The sequence below is a fragment of the Populus nigra genome, chromosome 10 (assembly GCF_951802175.1).
Source record: "Populus nigra chromosome 10, ddPopNigr1.1, whole genome shotgun sequence".
Taxonomy (NCBI): domain Eukaryota; kingdom Viridiplantae; phylum Streptophyta; class Magnoliopsida; order Malpighiales; family Salicaceae; genus Populus; species Populus nigra.
In genome coordinates, this window is record NC_084861.1 from 7,409,297 (window position 1) to 7,433,034 (window position 23,738).

The 23,738-nt window shown below is 35.1% G+C and overlaps 2 protein-coding genes across 3 annotated transcripts; both read right to left on the reverse strand.

Moving 5' to 3' along the window:
• Positions 1-708: 708 nt before the first annotated feature.
• LOC133705357 (RNA-dependent RNA polymerase 1-like) lies at positions 709-8,209 on the reverse strand. Its single transcript, XM_062130497.1, has 5 exons — positions 8,022-8,209; positions 6,566-7,102; positions 3,671-5,565; positions 2,919-3,069; positions 709-1,835 (listed from the first exon to the last, which is right to left on the reverse strand). Exons 2-5 carry the CDS (start codon positions 7,079-7,081, stop codon positions 996-998), a joined length of 3,402 nt encoding a protein of 1,133 aa, XP_061986481.1. The 5' UTR covers positions 7,082-7,102; positions 8,022-8,209; the 3' UTR covers positions 709-995.
• Positions 8,210-14,499: 6,290 nt separating this feature from the next.
• Positions 14,500-21,892, reverse strand: LOC133704554 (probable RNA-dependent RNA polymerase 1). Of its 2 annotated transcripts, none has more exons than XM_062129408.1 (6): positions 21,759-21,892; positions 21,416-21,500; positions 19,629-20,133; positions 17,067-18,898; positions 16,616-16,766; positions 14,500-15,538 (listed from the first exon to the last, which is right to left on the reverse strand). In XM_062129408.1, the coding sequence occupies exons 3-6, from the start codon at positions 19,899-19,901 to the stop codon at positions 14,711-14,713; spliced, it is 3,084 nt and encodes a 1,027-aa protein (XP_061985392.1). In that variant the 5' UTR covers positions 19,902-20,133; positions 21,416-21,500; positions 21,759-21,892; the 3' UTR covers positions 14,500-14,710. The 2 variants fall into 2 exon arrangements, with proteins under 2 accessions (XP_061985392.1, XP_061985393.1); XM_062129409.1 differs by having other exon boundaries at positions 21,698-21,821.
• Positions 21,893-23,738: the final 1,846 nt, after the last annotated feature.

A 23,738-nucleotide genomic window follows, 5' to 3' on the forward strand; every position in this document is an offset into this window, starting at 1 on the left:
TTCTAAAGTTTCTATTCTAAAAAAAATAAAAAAAAATCACATAGAAGCTAGCTCATGATCTAATCTTCTTTCAAAGGAGTTTTCAAGCATCTCTAAAACTGAGTTGTCAAATATATCACAACTAGTTTAATCATGTGCAAAGTAACATGCATTCATTACATGTTAGATGTCATTAGAGGCTTGATCATCAAACTAGTTTAATCATGGTTTCCAGACAAGTTGGGCCATTCTTATTTCATGAAGGCCGTCTTATGGGCTGCTATCCTTGGGTTGAGATTAGCTTGGATCACGGGTATAAACAAATTGAATTGGAGTTGGATTGCATGGTTTTTAATTTTTCTTTCTTTTTTTTTTTTTTTTTTTTTTTTTTTGATTATCGTGGGTGTCCGGGCCAGCTTGCGCGCACCTCGACTAATCCCACGGGCCCTGAAGTTAACGACCATGTAAGCCTCCAGTGGCCATCATATGAGCAGCCATAGGGTTTGAACCTGAAACCTAAGAGGGAGCAAACCCCTTAGTCCCAAGCTCTTACCACTAGACCACCACCTAGATGGTTTAATTTTTCTTTCTTATTAATGCTGCTAGAGGGACTTCGAAGTTGCTGCCTCATGGCCTTATTCAAGGAAATGCTGCGGCTTTTGAGTGGTGATTATGAGGTTCCTATTCGAGAAAGCAACATTCATATGTACGGATTTGCTGTCATCTGCGTTTCAGAATAACGGTTAATTGTCACTTGTAATAACGTCCCTGGTCATTAAATAATAGATGAGCAACATCCATCTCATGCATGACCATGGACTTTCCAAAGTTTTACATCAGATAATATAGCAAACTCAAAGTGGAACTTCTCACTCGGATATCCTATGCGCGCGCGCGCGCGCGCACATATATATATATATATATATATATATATATACACACGCACGCACGCACGGTATGTCATTAACTAGAAGACACAAGACGGACATATCTTTCACCTGTTTCAAGCGGTCTTCTTAACTCAAATGTAATCCGCGACTGAATTGACGTTCGACAGAAGACAAAATTAGAGATCTTCTAATTCTTGCACTATTCCTCCTCTTGATCTGGATCAGCTTATCATAGACACACCATGGAAAACTAAGAAAATGGTCTCGATTCATTCCCTCATTGTAGCAACCCCAATAATTATGATGATATGTGACATGGTACCAGGCTGAGGCTTTTGCGTCTACATCATCAGCTTGAGAATCTAACCCGCCTCCCTTTTCATTGAACCAGGACCTAGCCTCTTTTCTCAAAGACCTTACTGCCATTCCAATCGCCTCTGCATCCCTTTTCTTCGTGAAAGATTTTGACATTTTCATGAAACTTCCACTAAGAAGTTCTGCCTCGGTTTTGATGCCATAATACTCCATAAGATTGCCCAGCTTGTAATCATAATTGCTTTTGTAATAAAAGGCATCATCTATGTAATCCTCAAAGCCATCAACTTCCATATCAGGGTCATAACACCGCCTCGCCACATCTGATGTAAATGACCTAATAGAGCTGGTACGTGGCGCAATGTCTTTCACTTCTCGGAAAAGCTTTCCAATCACATTACGTGATTCATAGGAGGGTTTGTCAGGCTTTTCCATAAAGTCAGGATATTCTCTTGCACGAAGATTAGAAGGTATTTCAGCTGGTACTCCAGTCTTTGGAAAGTCAACCGCAATTGAAAATTTACGTGCAAGCTCTACGCATGGTTCACTCATTGCTTTGAGAGATTCTTTATCGGCATGGGCAGTGTGAGCATTTGCAATTACTCCCAAGCTGTCATTAACTATGTAGTTTGTGAAATACTCCTCGACTTCCTGAACCAACAAAATGTAGATCTCTAAGCAAAAGGGAAACATAAGTTTATAGCAACAGCACAAGAAAATTCCAATGGAAAGCTGAAAAGCACGACAGTTGTGCAACTCAACAACTCGTCATTCTAAAGGACTTCCAAGAGTGGCATGTGCTTTTATCTTTATTGGTCAAATGCAATATAGAGCGGGCTGTGAAACTGTTAGCAAATTTACACTATTCTTTGCAGCTATTGGATTTAGTTACTCCTGTGTTCTCCTTTTCTTCTTATCACATAACAGCTAGAAGTTCGGTGTAGCTCCCGTTTATCTCAAATCAAATTAAGACAATAGTGTTAGATAACAAATGCCAAATCACACATGTCAAAACCCTGTCTGTTCCTTTCCTCTGATTCAAGAAACGGTTAAAACAACAACTCCATTTGAACTTTTCTATTGTTTCTCTACTAAATTGTTTAAACCACTACATCATGTAAGAAAATGAAACTTTCATGTCTCTGTTGAATTCCCTTTGTATATATAGGACTAATGTGAGAATACATCAATAAAGAACTCTCCAATCTGAAGATGATAGTTTGACAAATAGTTTAATGTGTAACTTGTTATCATTGGTCTCACATGGACTTTGCTGGACATGACGAAACCACAAACACATCATGAGAAAACGAACATGCTGAGTTTGAAGAGTGATAGTGAATTCATAAACTGGCTTCTGGGGTGTGGTCCGTGTAAAATACTGCAGAAAGATGGAATTGGGATCCTCTCATATTTATATTCTGTCATGTTACTTAAATTTAAATCTAAATTCAAAATGAATGGGCATGATTTTAGTGTTTGTCAAAACTTCAAAATGGCAACAACTTTAACTCCTTTTTTTCACCTATTCTAGATCATGCAATTCAAAATTAATGGTGGGATTTGTAACATGATCAATCATGTTCCCTTCCAAACATAAGATCATCCAAATTTGAAAAGATGGATTGTTGCACACAAATTGAAATGCTTAGAAATCTTAATAGGAAATAAAATGAGAAATATGCTATTCTATAACAGATAATTTCTCAAAACACCTCACATATAGAGAAATACCTCAATAGTAACATCATGATCCAGCTGCAGAGGGGGCTCTGGGGTATAGTCCATTGGTGAGATTTGCTGACTAGGAATCAACTCCGGATCCCAACAGACAAAATAGATATCTCCATCCAAATCACTTCCAGAGCATTCATTTGGGTGAGGTCTAGGATTATAGACATTGATGTCAATAGAAATTTCTACACATAAAAGCTTTATAGAAGAGTTATCAAGTGTAGCACAATTAGTCAATATACTAAGCGTAGGCATACTTTTTCTGTGAATTTACCACAAAACTAGCATACTAAGAAGGGTACCCCTTCGGTTGGCTGTCTTGCAAATTAGCAGAAAAGTTGCAACACAGTTACAGTGTAAAAGACAAAAGAGCTCTATGAAATAGACAAGAAAAAGTTACGACTGCAGTGATGAAGAAAACTGTTAATGCCAGTTAGCAAAGAAGAAATCTCCAACACTCCCATCACAACACTCGCATAAAATATGGAAGGAAGCACAAACTTTTCCCAACGAATTTCCCATGTTTGTGTGTGCGCACAAGTACCTGTGTTTATTTTATGGCTCTGTGCAGAATATGTGATGATGCTGAGAAATTTTGGATAGGTGCTCTACCAGAAAACTTATGGTCTTAAGAGTCATAAGAAATAGTGAAAGCTACAACATGCACAACTGAAACTCAAACTAAACTGACATCTTCCCAAAAAGTGATCCGGGGTGTATTGTTGCAAAAGGAAACAAGTAGCGGGATTTACCTTGGACCTTTCTGCGGAAAAACAACACAATCAACCATATGGTGCAAAGCTGGCACATCCACTGCCTTTAAAATGCGCACATCACCTGGGTGCAAGCAAGGGTTTTTGGCCACCACTACACTTCCCTCAATCAGATAACACTGTCCTCGTCCTCTTTCACTGAACATGTCAGAACTATCATACAAGTTCCGAAATCTAGAGCCAGAAAATTGTACAAATACCTGCCCATGTTCCAAGGTTCTAGTTTCATCTAGACATCCCATCATTGATCTTCCATTTGGAATAAATATCCTTGTTTTTGTCCGTAATTCCAGCAACTTCGATGCCCGGAATGTTTGGAGCATCATCGAAAGGAATGGTTCAGCATCAGGCTGATAACCACACAAAAGCATTTCCTTGAGAATGTTGGTATTCTCTCCTGGAGACATCAACTCCAGTGCCTCCTGTGCCCTTAATGGATCTGTCAACATAGCATCAAGTTGATCTACAGCTTCTCTCTGCTTTCTCTCAAAATGATGATCTGGAACTCCAAGAGTAGAAAGAAGAGTAATGAGTTGGCGATTCAGAAAACAAGGCTGATATTTGCTATGTGCTAGAACATCCAGTTTTGTGTTTTCAGACTCGTATTTGAACATACTCCTCCTCAATGATAATTTTTTCGATGAAGTTGGATCAACTGCCACTACACCTTTATAGCCAGCATATCGAATCTGAAATGCAGATGGAGTGAAACCTTTGCAGTCACATTTTATGGCCACTTTCCTTGCAAATTCAGCAGATATTTTGCCAATACCATCAGAGAACAAATATCTAGTTCCTCCCCTTGAAACTTCTATGTCCGGAATAATTTCAATTTCATGGCTGCTAACACTCAGAGTTTCAGTGGATGAACCAAAGGATTGACCCAGTCTGGCAGCATACCTAGCCACATTTCTAATCGTATGAAAACTGCCCATCCATACCCTTATATCTGCAGCAGTGAGCCCGAGTCTTGAAGCAAACATCCAGCATGAATTCTCCCGCAACTGACTGGATGAAAAGGCAAGGAACTCAAACTTCTTATCACCAATAACTATACCATTTTGCAGAGTGGAAAGAATCCTGTTGTAAATCGCAGTTCTCCTAAGCTCATTTCTAGAAGATGTTCGCAGAGATACATCTGTTGAATGAATTTTCTCTAACTCCTCATCAACAAAAGAAACACGAAGAAAGTTATCTATGTCTTCTCGATATTGGCGAAGTACACGATTTGAGACATTAACCTCTGGACCACAGAAAAACACTTTACAAGGAGTTATTTGAACCTTGTAAACGTATACCAAACCAGCATCTAAGGATAGAACAGGTGACTTTGGAGGGTTTCCTGAGGTAAGATACTTTCTGTACTGTTCATTGAACCACTTAGAAGGTTCATAACAACATTCTTTCAGGTGATATAGCTTCTCAAGGGCATACTCTATGCAACGGACAGGCATTCTATTTGGATCAACCAACCTGTAAAAAATATCATCAAGCATTGACCCTGCAAGGCACCCATTCTGAACCAACAAGTTAACCCTAAATAAGATGTTATAAGGCAAATTAACACCTGAGGATGGGCCAACAATGGGGACTAGATCCGGATTGCGGGAAAAGGTCAAACCACTCTCCAAAACAAATGTTCCTTCATTTTCTTTATAGTAGAAAAAGTTCTCGTTGAAATTTGGAAGTTGTAGATGATTAGGAAGTTCCAAACATAATGAAGATGAATGCCCAATGCCGCATGATGGAGTAAAATCAGTTGTCCTGACCCACTGTTCATCAGGAACATCCCTAAAATAATTGAGAAGTGGATCCTCAAATACATTCGATGAAGAGGGTACGTCTCTCTCATAAATCCGAGGTGCACCATATAACTATAAGTTGAAAAGAAACAAAAAAAAAAACATTTCTTTGTCAATTTCATGAATGGACCAAATGAGGAAATGCATTGTAAAGCAACAACTAACATGACCTGATCTACTAGATGCAATTGTACACGTCAGCAAACAGCTCAAATTTTCATAGCATTGAAACCATAATTCCCATATAAATTCTTGCAAGCAACAGGCACATTACAGCATAAATTGTTCAATTAACATATGCATTGCATTTAGCCTAACTAACAGTTTCTCTTTAAGCAACTTTAACAACACACATGACTCAACTCAACAAAATCACATTACCAAAAAAAACTGGGGTCAGCACCTCAGCTGAAGAAGTAACCTAGATAAAACACTTCAAAATTTCATGAAAAAAAAAAAACTATTCCAAGTGTATATATCAAGAGCATTTAATTTTTTTTTATCCCCTCAAAGAATTTGCAACTCATATACACAAAATTGATGAATGCAAAACACCAAGAAAGATAAATACATGAAAAGCTAAATGCAAAGGTGAAAAATATCTACAAACAAAAAAAAAATCACAACTTAAGTGGAGTGGAAACCATCAGAAAGGAAACGGAGAAGGGATAATCTGACTCTGCTGTCAAACAACCCCCCCCCCCCCAAAAAAAAAAAAAAAATCATAATAATTCCTTTCTAACTACAATTTCCACTCCATGAATAATTGTGCCGCTCCACATGCCAATCAGTATAAATTCTTTAAGAACATATGCACAATATTTTTCTGAAATCTAACAGATTAAACAGGATTCTCTTTTGAACAGTTTAATTTTGTCATCCTGTTCCAACAATCAGATAAATCAAGAACCAGACTACCAGAGAGAATAGGGATTTCACCCTTCCTCGATAACCAGAGTCTAACAGGTATGGATGTCAAAGGAAAACCAATTTTCTCTAGCAGCAAAACGTTAACAGAAAATAACAAAGCATTTTCAACAATAACGAGGGTACTAGGGTATTTAAATACAACCTGAATTAGAAGATACTTCACAGTTTGGCCACGAGGGCGATGTAGTTCAATCTGCCAAATGTTTTCAAAGAGAAGGTCAAGCTTGTAATCAGCTAGATTATGTGACAGGAAAAAATGAAACTTCCTCATTCCCAATCCAAAATTCACAGAAACATTGTTCCCGCTCCAGACAGCAGAAAACTTCTCTTTAGAAGTCTGATAGCCAAAGTGAAGGGTCACACTTTCCATGGTATGCAAAAAGGATCTGGGCTGTGGTATGATATCACGATCCATTGGCCGAGCATTAAGATATGAACGACCATACCACAGGCGTGGATTAGCTAAGGAGATAATCTGTTCAGCAGCTCTTGTGGTTGTGAATTGGACAATAGCGTATTTCCTTGCACCTCCCGTTCTTATTTCCCTGATCTTAAGAGCTTCAACAGTTCCACCACCAGTATGGGATTCCAAAAACACCTGCACTGCTCCTGCAGTCGTGCTAGAAGGGAATCCAGAAACTTTAACTGTCTTACTCATCCAAGTAACTATGTAGTCCACCTAAACAAAAAATTATACTGGTTTCAGATTTGTAAGGGAAGATTCTTCTTCACAGCAAAAGCAAAAAAAGGCTCAATAAATCCTTTTGTTATAGGCATTATCATGCAATCACAAACAAAATTTAGTGCAAGACATCTGAAATGTTCCCATGTACCATAGAAAATATTTCAAGAATCCAAGCAGAACCACATCCTTCAGAAAAAGGACCTGTAATTACCAGTACATTCTCAAAGTGAAATCATTTTTGGATACTCTAGACCTTCTACGGAAGCAACATAGGGAAGCAAAATTGAGATTTTCTCTCCAAAGTCATCAAAAATGCCTGAGCCATGAGGGAATATAACAACAATTCACTGAATTAAGTAAGAAAAATTAAACGTTTTAGTTTCTTAGAATTTCCTTCATCTTAAAGAATTATATTCTGTCCACAAACTATATATCATGCATCCTTGTCAGATAACCCTCACTCACTTACCATTATGGCAATGCCATCTCTACAATTCACATAAAATCTTAATCAAGTACTGGATCACTGTCCACACAAACATTCTCTCTCGATACAAATCGTGACTTTCTAGTTGATAAGGTAAGAGCCAGAAGTACCAAAAAAGCAAAGAAGTTACACTCGAGATTTTACAGATAAAATCACATAATAACAAGAGAGAAAAATCCAACGATACCCATGTAAAATAGATGAAAAAGAAGATGATCAGCGTGGAAAATACAGACAATAAAGTCGAGGCAAGATAACAAAACTCGGCCGTAAAAATCTGAAGTTTTACAACAGTTATCGTGCGACAGGTATCGCTTATCTATAAAACATCTTAAAAAGACCCAACCAAACAGCAAGCAAAGGATCAAGCAAACAAAAAGACAAGGGAAAGGGAAGACTGCAAATGAGGGAGAAAGAGAGACTCACTAGAGAAAGTAGAAACAACCCAGCACCCAAAATCAAAATCCCTCGGAAGAGCTTCACTCACTTCACTCACTGGCATGAATTCTAGAAAGGAAAAGAAAACAGAGAAAGATGATAATCAGGTCTCTCTCAGGTCTGTTGATCAGTCAATGCTAAGTCAATTCCTTCTCTCACTCTCTTTCAATTTTTTTATAAGAAAATGTGATTCCGGCACTGTTTAAGAGTATTGTTGGATTTTTTTTAGTTTTTTTTTTATAGTTAAAAATATAAAAATATTATTTTTATTTATTTTCAAATAAACAATATTTTATAAAACATTTAATATTATAATTTCAAACATTATTTTCATTCGTAACGATGATTAAGCATTTTAAATAAATAAATATATAGTTTTTCAAGGTCTAAAAAAATGTTTAAGGTATAAATATTTAAAAGTATAAAGTTACTTTATTAATCGGGTTGGAATAAAATACAACTACATAAATAAACAAACCTTAAAGATTTATTTTTTATTAAATTTATAGTTTATTTATTATATAAAAAAATATTTACATATTATTTATTGGATTTTGAATATCCAACATTATATTATTTATTATCCAATGTAAAATAAAAGAATTACATGTGTATATATGTATATATTGTAGCTTTTCAAGGCCTAAAAAAATTTCTGGTATGAGCATGTAAAATTATAAAGCTTTTTTTATTAATCAAATTGGATTAAATATATGATTGGAATAAAATACAATCACATAAACAAACAAACTTTAAGGATTTATTTTTTATTGTATTTATAGTTTACTTATTATTTATTATATATATAAAAAATAGATATATATATAGAGAGAGAGAGAGAGAGAGTCTGGAAATTTAATTAATTTGATAATATTTATATTATATTCATTATTGATTATGAAGTATTATAACCATCTAAAAATAATTATATTCTCTTCGTATAAATATTCATTAAGTTTGGGTTGAATTGTTATTTTTATTAATGATCATTGCAATTTTCATAAAATCGGACGAAGATAACAAATACAAAAATTAAATCTAATCTGATAAAAAAATATATTCGATAAATAAAAAATTTATAGTCAAAATTACAAGTAAAATGTTGTCATCAATCAATATTTTTTCTTTATTTATCTCAATTTCAGAACATATCGCATTACTGAACCCTGTTAACAAAAAAAAAATTATAGTCATATACACTACTTAGAAAGTGTTTGTTTTGTGGTAATTATTGTGGTTGTGGTTTGATAAAAATCATTTTGAAAAAAATCATTTTTGTTATTGTTGGTTTATATAAAATGTATGTTTGATTAAAATTGCGGTTTGATTTTTTTTTGTCTAAAATCATGTCATGATATGTTTGGTTAAAATTATAGTTGGGATTGATAACTAAAAAAAACATGAATTAATTGGCATAAAAAGAAATTATTCATTTAAAAAAAACATTATTACCCTATCAAACTTGTTGTTATGCCATCACGAATATAATCCATACGTGAAGCTCTATGGTGCCCACGTGTTTGTGATTGTGGAACCACATCGGTTAAAATATTATCAGGAACAAAATCAGGATGACGATTAAACTTATTAAATGCAACATCTTGAATTGACTTCCTTTGCATGTAGTTATGTAATGCCATTGACACAACAACAATTTAAACTTGTGTTTTGTAAGGAAACACATGCATGTTTTGCAAGATTCTCCACCTTTTCTTCCAAACTCTAAAAGTACGTTTTATTACACATTATAAGGATGAATGGACACGGTTGAATATTTCTTCCCGACTTTACGGTTGTCCTTGTCGATGAAATTCTGGCAGATGATATTTCTCACCTCTATATGATCCCAAGTAATCGTACTCATCTGGATATCCCAAATTAACAAGATAATACTTCCCTGCATCAAGATAATGTTCGTTCAAAACTTAATTCCTATTACAGACCAAAAAGAAAATTATTTAAATTTAATAACACCCTCATTTTTTTATTTCTCAATACCTTCTAGTGGCTTCAGAAATCTTATATTTGGATTGTCAATCATCTCAAGAAATATTCTTGTATCGTGTGCAGTGTGCACTACCTTCCCATCCAACCCAAATAAATGTAAATTGCATGTCAAAGCTACATGCCGCCATTATATTTTGAGTGAGTACACTTTTTCTGTTAATAAATTATATTTGATTTTCTTATGATACACAAGCATGTACATGTGTTCTACCAATCACTCTAATACAATTCTACATAAAAAAAAATAGCTAACCAATCAATTAAATTGTAGTCAAAATATTTCTTTGTAACCTTTTCAATTATTTAATAACTTAGAAAAATTATTTTTCACCTTGAAATGTGGCATATATCTTGGATTCATTGTGATTTCTGTTGGTGTTGTGGAGAATTCTGGATCTACCGGTTGGATTGTTCAACAGCTAGCAAGCACACCGACTTGAGAACTTCGTTGAAATATTTGCTTATGATTTCACCTGAATGTTGAAATCTCACCTGAACTTTCCTATTTCAAGCTCCTAGAGCTAAAGTACAAAGAAACATGCATACCTTTTTAATAACACTCATCCTCTTATAATGCTTTAGCCCGTACAATATTTCCAAATCAACATACAAACTCTGCAATGTGTTTACATCCATCCTAAACATGTTAACATAACGTATCCAATGCTTATTTAAAATTTCATTCAACCATATCATTCATGTGTTGTATGAAACCATACATGGTTCTTTATAAATATAATACAAAGCAAGTGCTTCAGTTGTACATAACAATAGTTTATTGCGATCACACTCTCTAAGTCAAAATAAATCTCCTTCCTCATCATCATCGTGTTTATTTTCGTCGTCGTCGTCATCGTCGTCATCATTTGTATTGTTGTCATTACCAGCACCGCTACTACATCCAAAACCACTACCAGTACTTGTACTACCAAAACCATTTGAAACATACTGAACAACATTATTCATAACATTGTCATACTCATCATCAAATAGATTATTAAACCAATTTGCATTTATATCTACAAAACAACAAATTTTTTCACGTGTGAAATTGCCACAAATACATTTAGACAGAGAAATTTGTTTTGAATATTAAATTTTCATGCTAGCCTGAACTTATACCAAAACAAAAATTATGAAGCATTCCCAAATTATCATAGATCTTTTAGTAATAATTAATGAATACAATATTGTGTGCAAAACAAATTATCATTGAAACACAAATACTATACAATTTTTTTTAAAAAGTACCAATGCAAAAAAAAAAAGAGGAGAGATTTGTTTGAGAGTATGGTAAATGTTATTTGTAAAAATATTTTTTGCTTGAAAATATATTAAAATAATATTTTTTTTATTTAAATTTTTTTTTTTTTATATTTACACATCAAAACAATACAAAAACACCAAAAAATTAATTTACAGCTAAAAAAACTTAATTTTTTTCAAAGGCGCGGTTGGGCGACAATTCCAAACGGGACCTAAATCTTGAAAATGTCCAATTTGATGATATTTTTTTAAAAATAACTCAGTTTTGTAAAAATTTTAGGAGAATGAAATAGGTTGAAAAAATATCTGGAATTAAAATAGCGTAGTTTAAACATAATCATGTTTTTAAATATTATTTTTGTAGACAATCGCTATTCATTAAAATACATGTTTCAAAATGTATGTTCTTTCCAAATTAATGAACTTAAACAAAAATCAATTCAAATTTTTATGAAAATCCAATAGTCAAAAGATAAGATCCAAGATTCAATGGCTAAGAAAGAGAGAGGAGATAAAATGATGTGGGAGGAGAAAGAAATGTGGAAGAAAAAAAGAGAAAAAAATAATAGGTCATTAAGATCACACCGAGACTCCGTTTTTAACACAATCATTATCATTAAAAAGATTTTAATGATATGATTCTAACAACTACCAAATGAGTTCATGATTGGTTAGGGTTAATGATGAACTTGTTAGATGGTTTTTCAAGGTGTTGTTAGCGTTGTCTCATCAAGATCTTTCTAACAATACTAAATGTGTAAAAAACAAAGCCCCGGTGTGTTTCCAATGACCCATTCTTTCTCTCTTTTTTTTCTTTTCTATTTCTCTTACATGCTTTGTTATCTTATCTTTTTTTTTCTTGGTTATTAAATTTTAATCTCATTTTTATTATCATTGAATCTTTATAAAATTTTAATTTCACTTTTAAAATTATATTATCTTTCCAATACTTTTTTAACCATTATTTTACCGCAGGATAAAAGAGCCCAATTTGATTAACTATGCCCTTATCATTTTTTATTTATTTATTATCAAGCACGACTACTTAACAAACAAGCAAGGCAATGATCGCACGGTGACGGACGACTTGCTTAACAAGCAAGCAAGGCAATGATCACATGGTGACGTCGACGCTGACGTTGGGTAAGATTATCGTTTTACGTAGGCAGACTAGAGAACCTTTGAAAAAAGAAAAGAAAAGAGAACCGAAAAAGAAAAGGCGCGAAGTCACGCGAGACTTCCACGTTTCGACATTCCATACGGTGCCCTTTAAAACGGAAAACAATTGCAATTCCGAAAAGCCTTCAAAAGATTTTAATTTTCCAAGCATGTGATTTTTTTTCCACCGGACGAAATGAAATGAATTATCTACTGCGACGACGACCATGAGAGCGAGGATGTTTCCAAATTCTGGCCTTTATATACTAGAATTTCATTTCAACCATTGAAATTTATGTGTAGCTGAAATATATGTCGGCGAAAGAAATGAAACAATTGCAAACCCAATAATGTTTAATTATGTCGGCGAAAGAAAAGAGATTCTCCGGTGAGAGAGAGGTGGCCTTCCTTGTTTGTTTCCTTTATTTTGGGATTTACTTTAGAAACTCCATCTGTGAAAAAACTCGTCCTCTCTCTCTCAGGCGAACTTAAGAGGCCGCTAGTACGGTTATTTGATAATAAAGATAGGGTTTGAAGAATCGTCCTCCGGGTCAAGTTACATTATCAAATATATGTAGAGGGCAAAAGCAAGGGCGTGTTTGGCTGGTGGATTTAACTTGTTTTTGATTAAAATTTGAATTTTTAATTAATTTTTTATGTTTTTGGTTATTTTGATGCGATTATATAAAAAATATATTTTTTAAACATAAATTATTACTTTAATTTTTTTAAAAAAATATTTTAAAAAATAACCTATATCATTCCCTCGGACAATAGTCAAATTCAACTGTCACTTGAAACCTTAAAACCCAATCACATGCAAAAACAAAAGCTAACAAAATTATTTCAATTATTGTAAAAGCTAAAGGCTACCAAAAGCAAGATAGGCGAAGGTCGGCTCCGTGAATTGCGATCCAAGTACACTTTATTTGATACTTATAAAATTATTTCAATATTTGTATATGAACCGTACACTTTATTTAATGAAAATAAAGTAAAATTCGGACCTTTGATGGAAGCTTGCCGATGACAAAGTCCGGTCTAAAAGAATGACCATTACACCTCTGAAATACATAGATGTCGAGGAGTAGTTTTGGTCTCCGTCCACCTCCATTGCGATCCCTCTAAACTGTTCATGTTCGTGGAGCTGTAAATTCTACTTTAAGAAAAAATTCATTTGTAAAAGTGACAAATCGATCGTAGCTCCATGATATCATCCATCAACTTTACGTTAGACGACCTCATATATACGAGTAAATTGCTGGCCAGAGAGGAACGTACACGAAGGAACTTTTCTATCCTAAACTATAACATCATTTTTCCATCATCACTTTTACGCCAGGCATTTAGCAATTTAACAGTAGTAATTTTTTAAAATATTTTTATTTAAAAATATATTAAATTATATTTTTAAAAAATTATTTTTAATATTGGAATAATAAAATAATCTAAAAATATCAAAATATATATTAATTTGAAATAAAAAAAATAAAAAAAAATTAATTTATTTAAAAAATATTTTTAATACGTAAAAATAACAGGCATTAACCACCGTGATGCAATAGACACTAATATTTTCTTATCTGGACAACAAGATTAGATTAGATTAGCTTTAAATTAGCCTCAACCACGTATGGGCACTGAATGTATTTGTTTTTTTATTTAAAAAATAATTTTTATATATATTTAAATTGTTTTAAAATAATGATATTAAAAATAAATTTTAAAAAATAAAAAAATTATTTTAATATACTTTTAAATAAAAAAAACAATCCTTATCACATCAACAAACCATCTCTATAATAAAAGAATCCAGACCGTTGGATTATGGGTTCTTTCTTATATAAAAGTTACTCGGGGATTAATTAATATGGGATATTTTCTACAGCTCACGTGTGAACATATGACATCTCTCAACAGTAATGCTGTAGAGACTAGAGATGGCATCAGTGATCCAAAATAGGTAGTTGTCTGTAAATATCTACTGAAAAAGCAAGCATCGTATCTTATACCTGCAAGGAGCTACCAGGAGAAAAAGAGGCAAACCAAACATTTATTGAATTACAGAAATCCTGATAAATTACAACCACCGAACTAATGACAAAAATCACTCCTTACAACAAGACTGCGTACACCATGTAATAACGATAAGCAAAACCTAGTAGTCGCACAGGATAACCATGGTAGTATCACGCAAGCATCCGCTTAGCGAGGCAGGAGAAGGGATGCCTTCTAGTCCTCAATCTCTAAATGAAAGCTTGACTGAACCGGTGCACCAGTACTGATGTCAACCGCGAAGCCCCTCCACCACCCAATGCTTTGCCCTTCTTAATGTCAATTAGCTTGTCGTAAACACACCAGGGAAAACTGAGGAAATGAACTCGGTTCATTCCCTCGTTGTAGCGACCCCAATAGCTAGGATGATATGTGACGTAGTACCAAGCTGATGCTTTTGCGTAAAGATCATCAGGGCTATTGCCGCTCTCGTCAAACCAGGCTCTAGCTTGCTTCCTCAAGGACCTTATAGAATAATTAATAGAATCAAAGTCTCTTTTCTTGTCAAAGGACTTCCCCACTTTCATGATGCTACCGCTGATTATTTCGGCCTCAGTTTTGATCCCATAATAATCCATCATGTTCCCCAACTTGTTATCATACACACTTTTATATCGGAAAGCCTCGTCGATATGCTTCTGAAATCCATCCACTTCCATGTCAGGGTCATAAGACCGACTTGCCATTTCCTTAGTGAAGGATCTTACGGGACTCGTGTCTGGAGCAAAGTCTCTTACATCTCGAAAAAGCTTTCCAAGCACACGCTGGGATTCATAGGTACGTTTATCCGCTGCCTTTTCCATGAAATCTGGATATTCTTTGACACGTAGTTCGCGAGGGATTTTAGCTGGCACCCCAGTTTTGGGGAAGTCAACAGCGATTGAGGACAGCCGAGCAAGCTCAATACATTCTTTACTTCTTGCCATGAGAGGGTCCCTGTCTGCAAAGACCGTGTGAGCATTGCAAATGATCCCTAAGCTGTCGTTGAGAAGGTAATCCGTAAAATACTCTTGAACTTCCTGTGACATTGTAGTAAAGTTAACTCAAAGGGAAAAGGTCTATCAGTATATGAATCAGAGATGTGTTTGTATATGAGGTCCGAGCAATGCTGAACTTCCTGTAACATCCGTACTATGTAACATTTCATTAATTTTACCAGGAATTCAAATCAACGGAACTTTTGGACATAAAACCATCGAGCAATGCTGAACTACCCAGGCAATATATCAATATCAGAAAAAAAAAATCTCTCCCTTGAGCCTAACAAACTGTGTAATAGCACATTATATTCTCATTAGTGGAACACACAAATTTGTAAGTAATGATATATGGCACTGGATACGATGTATTAAAATTAACTTTCGAATAAACCGAAGTCCTAGATTTTCCCATGTTTAAGGGCTCAACCACTGCATCTTCTCTCAGAGTCATATCTTGGTCTATGTCACAATAACGTTTCCATCTAATAGTTTCTTTCCTGATAACTAGCTACTGAAATTCTCCTGCCTCCACTGTCCAGACTCCAGGCAAGTCTTAGTAGCAGGCACATTGCCTTTAACAATAGCGACATTTTTAGTCTTTTTTCTTATCCAGATCCAATGAAGTGCCATGTTCTAATATCCTACTAATACCCCCCCCGCCCCCGGTTAGTTATCAGAGCGAAAAAGTGCAGGATTGCACATTATTCTCCGTGTTTCATCAAGAAAACAGCACCTGCTGGCAGAAAAATTTCTGAACTAATGAGGATGCCATTACCATGGCTACTTGCAGATAGATAAATGCATCTCTGTTTATGAAACCATCTTTCTATCCAAATAAATATGAAATATATTTCAGCTACACATAAATTTCAATGGTTGAAATGAAATTCTAGTATATAAAGGCCAGAATTTGGAAACATGTCAAGGAATAAAACAATTAATGACATTTATGTTCAGGAGACGATTCCTGAGCAAATTTATGCAAAAATTAGAAATGACAAATTGAAATGATGGAAGAACATCTGAATCAAAGGATTCAATATGATTGCTTGTTAAAGAGTAAAAATGAGATGTCTCAGACAAACGTTAACACACTACCAAGTGACTGAATGGTACCTCTATCGTAACATCATGATCCAGAACCGTAGTTGGTGCTGCCGTATAATCCATGGGTGGAAATGTCCGAGGAGGAATAAGATCAGGGTCCCAACATACAAAGTACACATCTCCATCTAGATCACTTCCCGAGCATTCATTTGCATGTGGTCTGATCAAAATTTAACCAGTATCAGAAAGCAATGCTTGCATAAAGAAATTTAATGCCCACGTGGAAAAGTAATGTCTCGTACAGAAGATACAACAGTACAGTAAAATGATTTTTTCATTAAGAAAATCTAGAACCTTCCCAACAAGCAATAAATAAATCTTGTAGCATGTAGTTAAGTCTGACTAACACAAAACTATAGATAGACAATGGCAACCTCATCGTGAAAAAGAGGATTTCTGCATTATCGATTCTTCAAAATGTCTTTTTCAAACCAAAAACTACAGAAAATAAGAAATTTACCTCTTTCCTTTTTGGGGAAAAACGATGCAATCCACCATGTGATGCAAAGCTGGCACATTCACAGCCTCTAAGACCCGCACGTCTCCTGGGTGTAGACACGGGTTTTTCGCGACAATTAACTTGCCCTTCAAAATCTGAGTATTTCTCCCTGATTCGCCACCTCTGGAATGATCACGGAACTGCCCATGTCTAGCAAGAGAATACTGAACAAATGCTTGACCATATCCCAACGTCCTGGTTTCATCCAAGCATCCCATCATCGCTCTTCCTTTTGGAATAAATATCCGCGCTCTTGTCCGCAAATCAAGCAACTTTGATGCACAGAATGTTTGCAGCATCATTGCAAGAAATGGCTCTGCACCCGGTTTATAACCGCATGCAAGCATTTCCTTCAGAACGTTTGTGCTCTCTCCTGGAGCCATCAACTCGAGTGCCTCCTGTGCACTTGATGGATCAGTTAAAATAGCATTTAGTTGAGCTATGGCCTCTTTTTGCTTCCTTTGAAAAATGTGGTCCCTAACTCCAAGGGTGGATAGAAGAGTAATCACTTCACGATTGAGATAACAAGCCTGATACTTGCTCCATCCCAAAATATCTAAGCTAGTGTTAGTTGATTTGTACTTTGACATACTTCTCCTCAATGACAATTTCTTTGAGGAAGTGGGATCAACAGCCACAACACCTTTGTACCCGCCGTATCTAATCTGAAAGGCGGATGGAGTAAAACTTAGAAAGCCAAATTTCTGTGCTATGCTATGTGCCAATGCTGCTGAAATCTTTCCAATACCATCAGAGAATACATAGTCGACTCCACCACTTCTAACCTCTATATCCGGAATGATTTCTGTTTCCTTCTCATCAATATTGAAACTTTCCCTTGATGAGCCAAAAGACTGACCAAGCCTAGCAGCATATTTGGCCACATTCTTTATCTCACGAAAATCACCCATCCATTTTCTAATATCCGCTGCTCTAAGCCCAGTTCTAGAGGCAAACATCCAAAGAGAACTTTCTCGTAGTTGACTTGATGAGAAACCTAGAAACTCAAACTTCTTAGACCCAATAACTATGCCATTTCTTTGAGTCGACAATATCCTTTGATAAATCTTGGTTTGCCTCCCCTCGATTGCAGAAAATGTCCGTGGAGATATATTTGTTGAAAAAAGTTTATCTAGATCCTCGTCAACAAAAGAAACCCGGAGAAAGTTATCAATATCATCAGGATATTTGCGTAAAACGCGATTGGAGAGATTCACCTCTGGACCGCGGAAGTACACTTTAGTAGGGGTTATCTGAACCCGACGTACATGCACCAATCCATCATCTACGGCAACTGCAGGTGGTGTAGGAAGTCTGCCAGTGGAGATGCATTTCCGATATTCCTCCCGCAGCCACCTTACAGGATCATAACAGCACTCCATCGAATGATGCAGTTTCTCAAGGGCATGTTGTATGTGTGCAATGTTTACTCTAGATGGATTGATCAAACGGTAGAAACTTGCATCAAGTGCTGGTCCAGGAAGATAGCCATGCTGGACCAAGGAATTGACTTTAAACACGATGTCATATGGCAGTTCAATTCCTTGAGCTTCCCTCAAAATGGGAACAAGATCTGACACGCGACAGAAAGTTGATCCCACTTCCAGAAAGAAGCGACCTTCATCTTCTTTATAACAGGGAAAGTTTTCCCGAAAATTAGGAAGTTGGCCGCTGCATGGAAGCTCCAAGCACAAAGCAGAAGATTGGCCAATGCAGTAAGATGGAGAAAAATCAACATCTCGGACCCACTGATCATCAGTATCTTTCTTAAGAATCTTGGGGGCCCCGAGCATCTACCAATTGAAAGAAGAAGGTGTTACTCAACTATGACACAGATTAAACAAAATAAGCATTTTATTTCAAGAAATGAAGGCATGGACTTTCTACAGTTTACTTTCATATCTCATACGACGCAGGAAACTATCGGCATATAGCATAATTTATTCAACAGAATTTTGCGAACTATGAACTTTTATCAGTTATCCAGCATAAAATGGAATTTACAACTTCGCAAAATTGTCACGAGATTCACAATATCAAAATCAGGACATGAATCTCTTACAAAATTTGAGCTGCAGAAGAACAAACACTTCCATGGAGGAGTCGTTTCATAGCCAGAGACCAACACTAGATTTATGTTAAAAGAGACTTCAATCAGCTTCCATCTAGTCTCTAATTTCAATAATAGAGTTTTTTCTTCATTTTTTGGCTAAGCTAGTATTAGCTCACTTATTTTTTCGTTTGTCATGGAGAAGAATTTCTGGTCATGATTAGTTAGATTAGTTCGGCCAAAAAACAGTATTGATTCAACAAAACTGAAATATTTCAGAAAAACATCAGCTCGATGTGTCTCATGCCTCGCATAGATACTCATGCGTGAGATGGTTGCAAAATTCTTCCTAAGAAAAAATATGCAGTATTGTGGATCATGGCTCCCAAGGTGATTGCCAGTCTACCATTCAAAGTATACAACATTTGATTACTTCCAATAAAGAATCTAGAGAGAAATTTAAATTATCATACCTGGACAATGAGAAATTTCTTAGCTTGTCCCCGAGGTCGATGCAGCTCAATCTGCCAAATATTTTCGTAAGATAGCTCGAGCTTGTATTTTGTAGAAAGGTACGCCAGGAAGAGGTAGATTTTCCTGTTTCCAAAACCAAATTTTACCGAAACATTTTCCTTATTCCAGAGAGCATAAAATTTTTCTTTGGAAACTTGACATCCAAAGTGCAGTGTTATGTTATCTATGGTATACTCAGCGGCCATTCGCGTTGGAACAATATCATAATCCATATCCCGTACTTTCAGATAAGACCTGAGCTTGACCTTTTGAGCTGCTTCAGGGGTTGTGAATTGAACTTTAGCCTTGGTTCTTGACCCCTCACTTATTGTTTGATCAACATCAACAGATACAACTGTTCCGTCGCCAGAGTACTCCTCCAGAAATTCCTTTATATCTTCAGAAGACTCAACAGTACGAAAACGATACAAACTAACCGTCTTTTCTATTTCCAGTCAACTTTAACTGCAGTTTCATGGAGTATAGAATTAGTAACGCATGACCGTACAGCACATTTTGATTGGAACACGCTCAGATTTAAAAGAAGTAGATTTAAAATTTTGATTGGAACACACTCAGTTTCAAAGGATTTCATTCAAGGAAAATTTCCAAACATGCCTCGAGGTTGATAAAAAATCACTCTCTCACAAGCTAAAGGAATGAATACTTAAGGAAATGACATGAGAGGCAACAGAATAAATACAGAGTATGCAACATGTCTCAATTAATTAAAGAATTTCATGCATGCAACCATCAAGACTCTCATTGGATGCGAGGCAATGATGAATGGGCCTCCTGAAATGAGTATTCAGACTAGAAAGTGCTTCAAATTTGAGTTTATTAGACTGGTCATCAAACAAGAGAAGATCCATCTAACTCACGGTATGGACAATGGAGATTCAATAGACAGAGCAAATTTTTGGCATGGAAGCAGTGTCTTATTAATGCAACCTAGGAAAAGAACCTAGAAACTTTGAGTATGATGCATGTAATGGCAACGAAAAATTGTGGCTAGTCAGTAATATGATCTGCAAAATCGAGTCTTGACGTTTTATAGTGAGTAGGCAACGGAAAAAGAAAATAACTGCAATAAAAGCTGCATGTTACATTTACAGGAAATTTATTCACTTTCCGAGACATATTTAAGTTTAAATTTTCTTTACAGAATATTTCAGGAAAATAATATAAGGGGAAACCATTGAAGGCAATAAACGGTCAGGATATATAATGAAATCTTCAATTTTTCCATGGAAAGTAGATGATTCTCATAGGGATTAATTAAGAATACAGTTGATTAGTTTTCGAAAGTTTGATACAAGTGATTAGCTGCAGCTTGACTTTCAGACGTTTGTAATTTAGTAGGAAAATAGAGATGGTGGGTTCTCTAGGCAGCCCAAATTATGGAGAAGAAATATATCAAAGTGAATAAATATTAACACCAGTACAAATTTAAGAAGATGATAAAGAATCGGAAAAGTAGACAAAATCCCTGATTTTTCATGTGATTTGTGACGAAGACATAAAAACCAACACATAAGCCTTGTAATTCGAAAATAACAGCAATCCTAAAGGAGTTAACGCCCAAAATTCCAAGAAGCAGCTATATTGCTTCTGTCACTCACTTGCAAATGAAGTCATCAAACAAAATGCTATGAAAATTGTCCAATGCAAGCTTGTCACAGCCCATTAGGCAGACAACTATAGTTAGAAAGAAAGAAAGCAAAAAACACACTCGTACATAACATACCCACAGGATTAGGCGAGAGATGGTAAGCGGGTGTGCTCCTTAGGTAGAGGCAGCTTAAACACTGAATGCTTAAACACTGAATTTCCTGAACAAAATGAGAGTGCTAGTCAAGAGAAGAATACATGATATTACAAGTACACAAAGCCAGAGCCCAGGAGAAAATCCAAGAAATGATTAATAATGCAACCTTTTGTCACGTTCGAAAGCAAAACAACACAAGCATAGCACAACCTTGAAAACCAGATAGAAATGTTTGTGTTTGTCTGTGGAACAGGGACTGACCTGAGAGAGCTCAAGAAATGAACAGACTTTTGTTATACATGCAGAAGATGATGAGACTTACCAAGAGATTGTATAGATGATGAAGATGATAAATCAACAGCTAGCCCTCCACTATGAAAGGAAGTAGAGTCCTTCAAGAGCTATATATAAAGGAATTTTACATACAAACAAGACGTTCAGGCAAAGGAAAGTGCAAGGCTGCTTACTACAAGAAATACAGGAGAGACTGTTTTGAATAAAAACAAGTCAAGGGATAACTTCAAATAAGCCCCCTATTTATGACGCCACTTTCAGTGACATCCCTCCACTACTAATTCAAACAATATTACTCTAAAACTATCTTGCATCTATCAATGTTGACTCATCCCCAGTTTTAGTTTGAAAGATTTATTAAAAAACATGTTTTTGACTCGTGAATTATGATTATTTCACTTTATAAGTAAAGAGTAAACCCTAATTCCATCTTATTCACCATATACATATTAGTTTCTATCACAACATCTTTGAAACCATTCCATCAATCTTATTTAATTAGCCTAGATTGTGGATTATTTTTTATTTCCAAATTGAAAAAAAAAACAATGCACATGATAAAAAAATAAAAAAAAAAAAAAAGATTCTTCGATGGAGTTTTGAGCTGAAACTAATGGCGGAGAGAACATGGATAAATGTGGGGTACTTTTAGGGTAATATTGCTTAAATTGGTGTTCAGGGTTGTGATTGAAATTAACATTATAGTTGGAGGATCTATTCGAATTTATCTCTAGACTTTAACATCAACTTTTTGCTGTTGTACGGAAGCTTACATAAGCACGACCTGTGGGCCCCAACAAACTTCTCACCTAAGTACCCATGAGAGTGACACGTTACGGAATCCTATTAGTTTCAATAGTCAAAGTTTAACCTCGACCTTTTGTCCTTTAAGCCAATGAAATGGAAAGTGGAGCAAACTGGCAGTGAGCTTGAGTTCTCTTTATAGTTTGGCAGGTAACTCGCTTCCAAGGCCTGTGCTTTATCTTCCTCCAATTGACTTGTGGGTTGACGAGGGTAATTACAAGGACTCTTACCCCACGCGCTGGAATGAGACTCGTAGGAATCGTAGATTCACTGTTACCATGAGGTTTCTTTTCTTTTTTATATCCTTTTTCTGTTTTTTTTCTAATCTTGTCTTTTGAAGGTTTGATTGGAGTCTAGTTTAGCTAAAATCAATGGAGAAAATTCAGAGACAAGGAACCTAAAACGAAACACACAGGAAGATCGGTGGTGTTCTAGAAGGTTTTTTTAGCAAAATATCCACCTTAGTTCTCATTTTTTTTAATTAATTATAAGAATTGAATCTCTCCAATTTTTTAAGTTAATGAAAAAATCAATTTTAATTCAAAATTTCATTTTTTTTAGTCTTTAATTTGAGAGAGAAGAAAAAATTATTGGATTTCGATGGTAGAGAAAAAAAAAATGTTAACATCAATTCTAATTATCAAAATGATTGATTTTTGTATCAAATGTTTTTATATGATGAGGAGAATTTTATTTAGGTGTTGTTTTACATTGAAACTGCCTAAAAAACATGTTTGACTCTAAGAAGATTTTTTATTTATGTTTAATTTCGGGTTTTGGGGCGGTTCTTTAGGGTTTTTAAGGTCATAAATTGATTTAACAAGGTTTCTACGATCTTTTTTGTAAAAAAAAAGTTGAAAATGAGTTTTTTTATAAAAAAACTTCAACCTCAATTATTCGGCCACCACAATGACCGGAATCGGGACACCATCAAATAACACGTCATCTTAATCTTGTTTCTTAAAAAAAAAAATAAGGACTGACAACACCTACTAACAAACAATTATGAGGGTCCAAACATGCAAGTCAGCACTGGCATGACTTGCTAGGCCCCACAACATTTAGCATTTTCCTCTTTATTTTATGGTTTTTTTTTTCAAAATAATATTTTAATTTAGTTTTAAATTACTAACCTTTCTTTCTTTTATTTTACTTATTTAGACTTTTTCAAATAGTTGTTATTTTTTAATTATTTTGTACATAT

Excerpts from the sequence above, each read along its gene's own strand:
- LOC133704554 (XM_062129408.1), bottom strand. The coding sequence starts at position 19,901 with ATGGATTATGATATTGTTCCAACGCGAATGGCCGCTGAGTATACCATA. Across the intron at positions 18,899-19,628 it reads AGAAATTTCTCATTGTCCAG|ATGCTCGGGGCCCCCAAGAT; the intron begins GTATGATAATTT and ends TTCAATTGGTAG. Across the intron at positions 16,767-17,066 it reads TTTCCCCAAAAAGGAAAGAG|ACCACATGCAAATGAATGCT; the intron begins GTAAATTTCTTA and ends AATTTTGATCAG.
- LOC133705357 (XM_062130497.1), bottom strand. The coding sequence starts at position 7,081 with ATGAGTAAGACAGTTAAAGTTTCTGGATTCCCTTCTAGCACGACTGCA. Across the intron at positions 3,070-3,670 it reads TTTCCGCAGAAAGGTCCAAG|ACCTCACCCAAATGAATGCT; the intron begins GTAAATCCCGCT and ends CTATAATCCTAG. Across the intron at positions 1,836-2,918 it reads ATCATGATGTTACTATTGAG|GAAGTCGAGGAGTATTTCAC; the intron begins GTATTTCTCTAT and ends TTGTTGGTTCAG.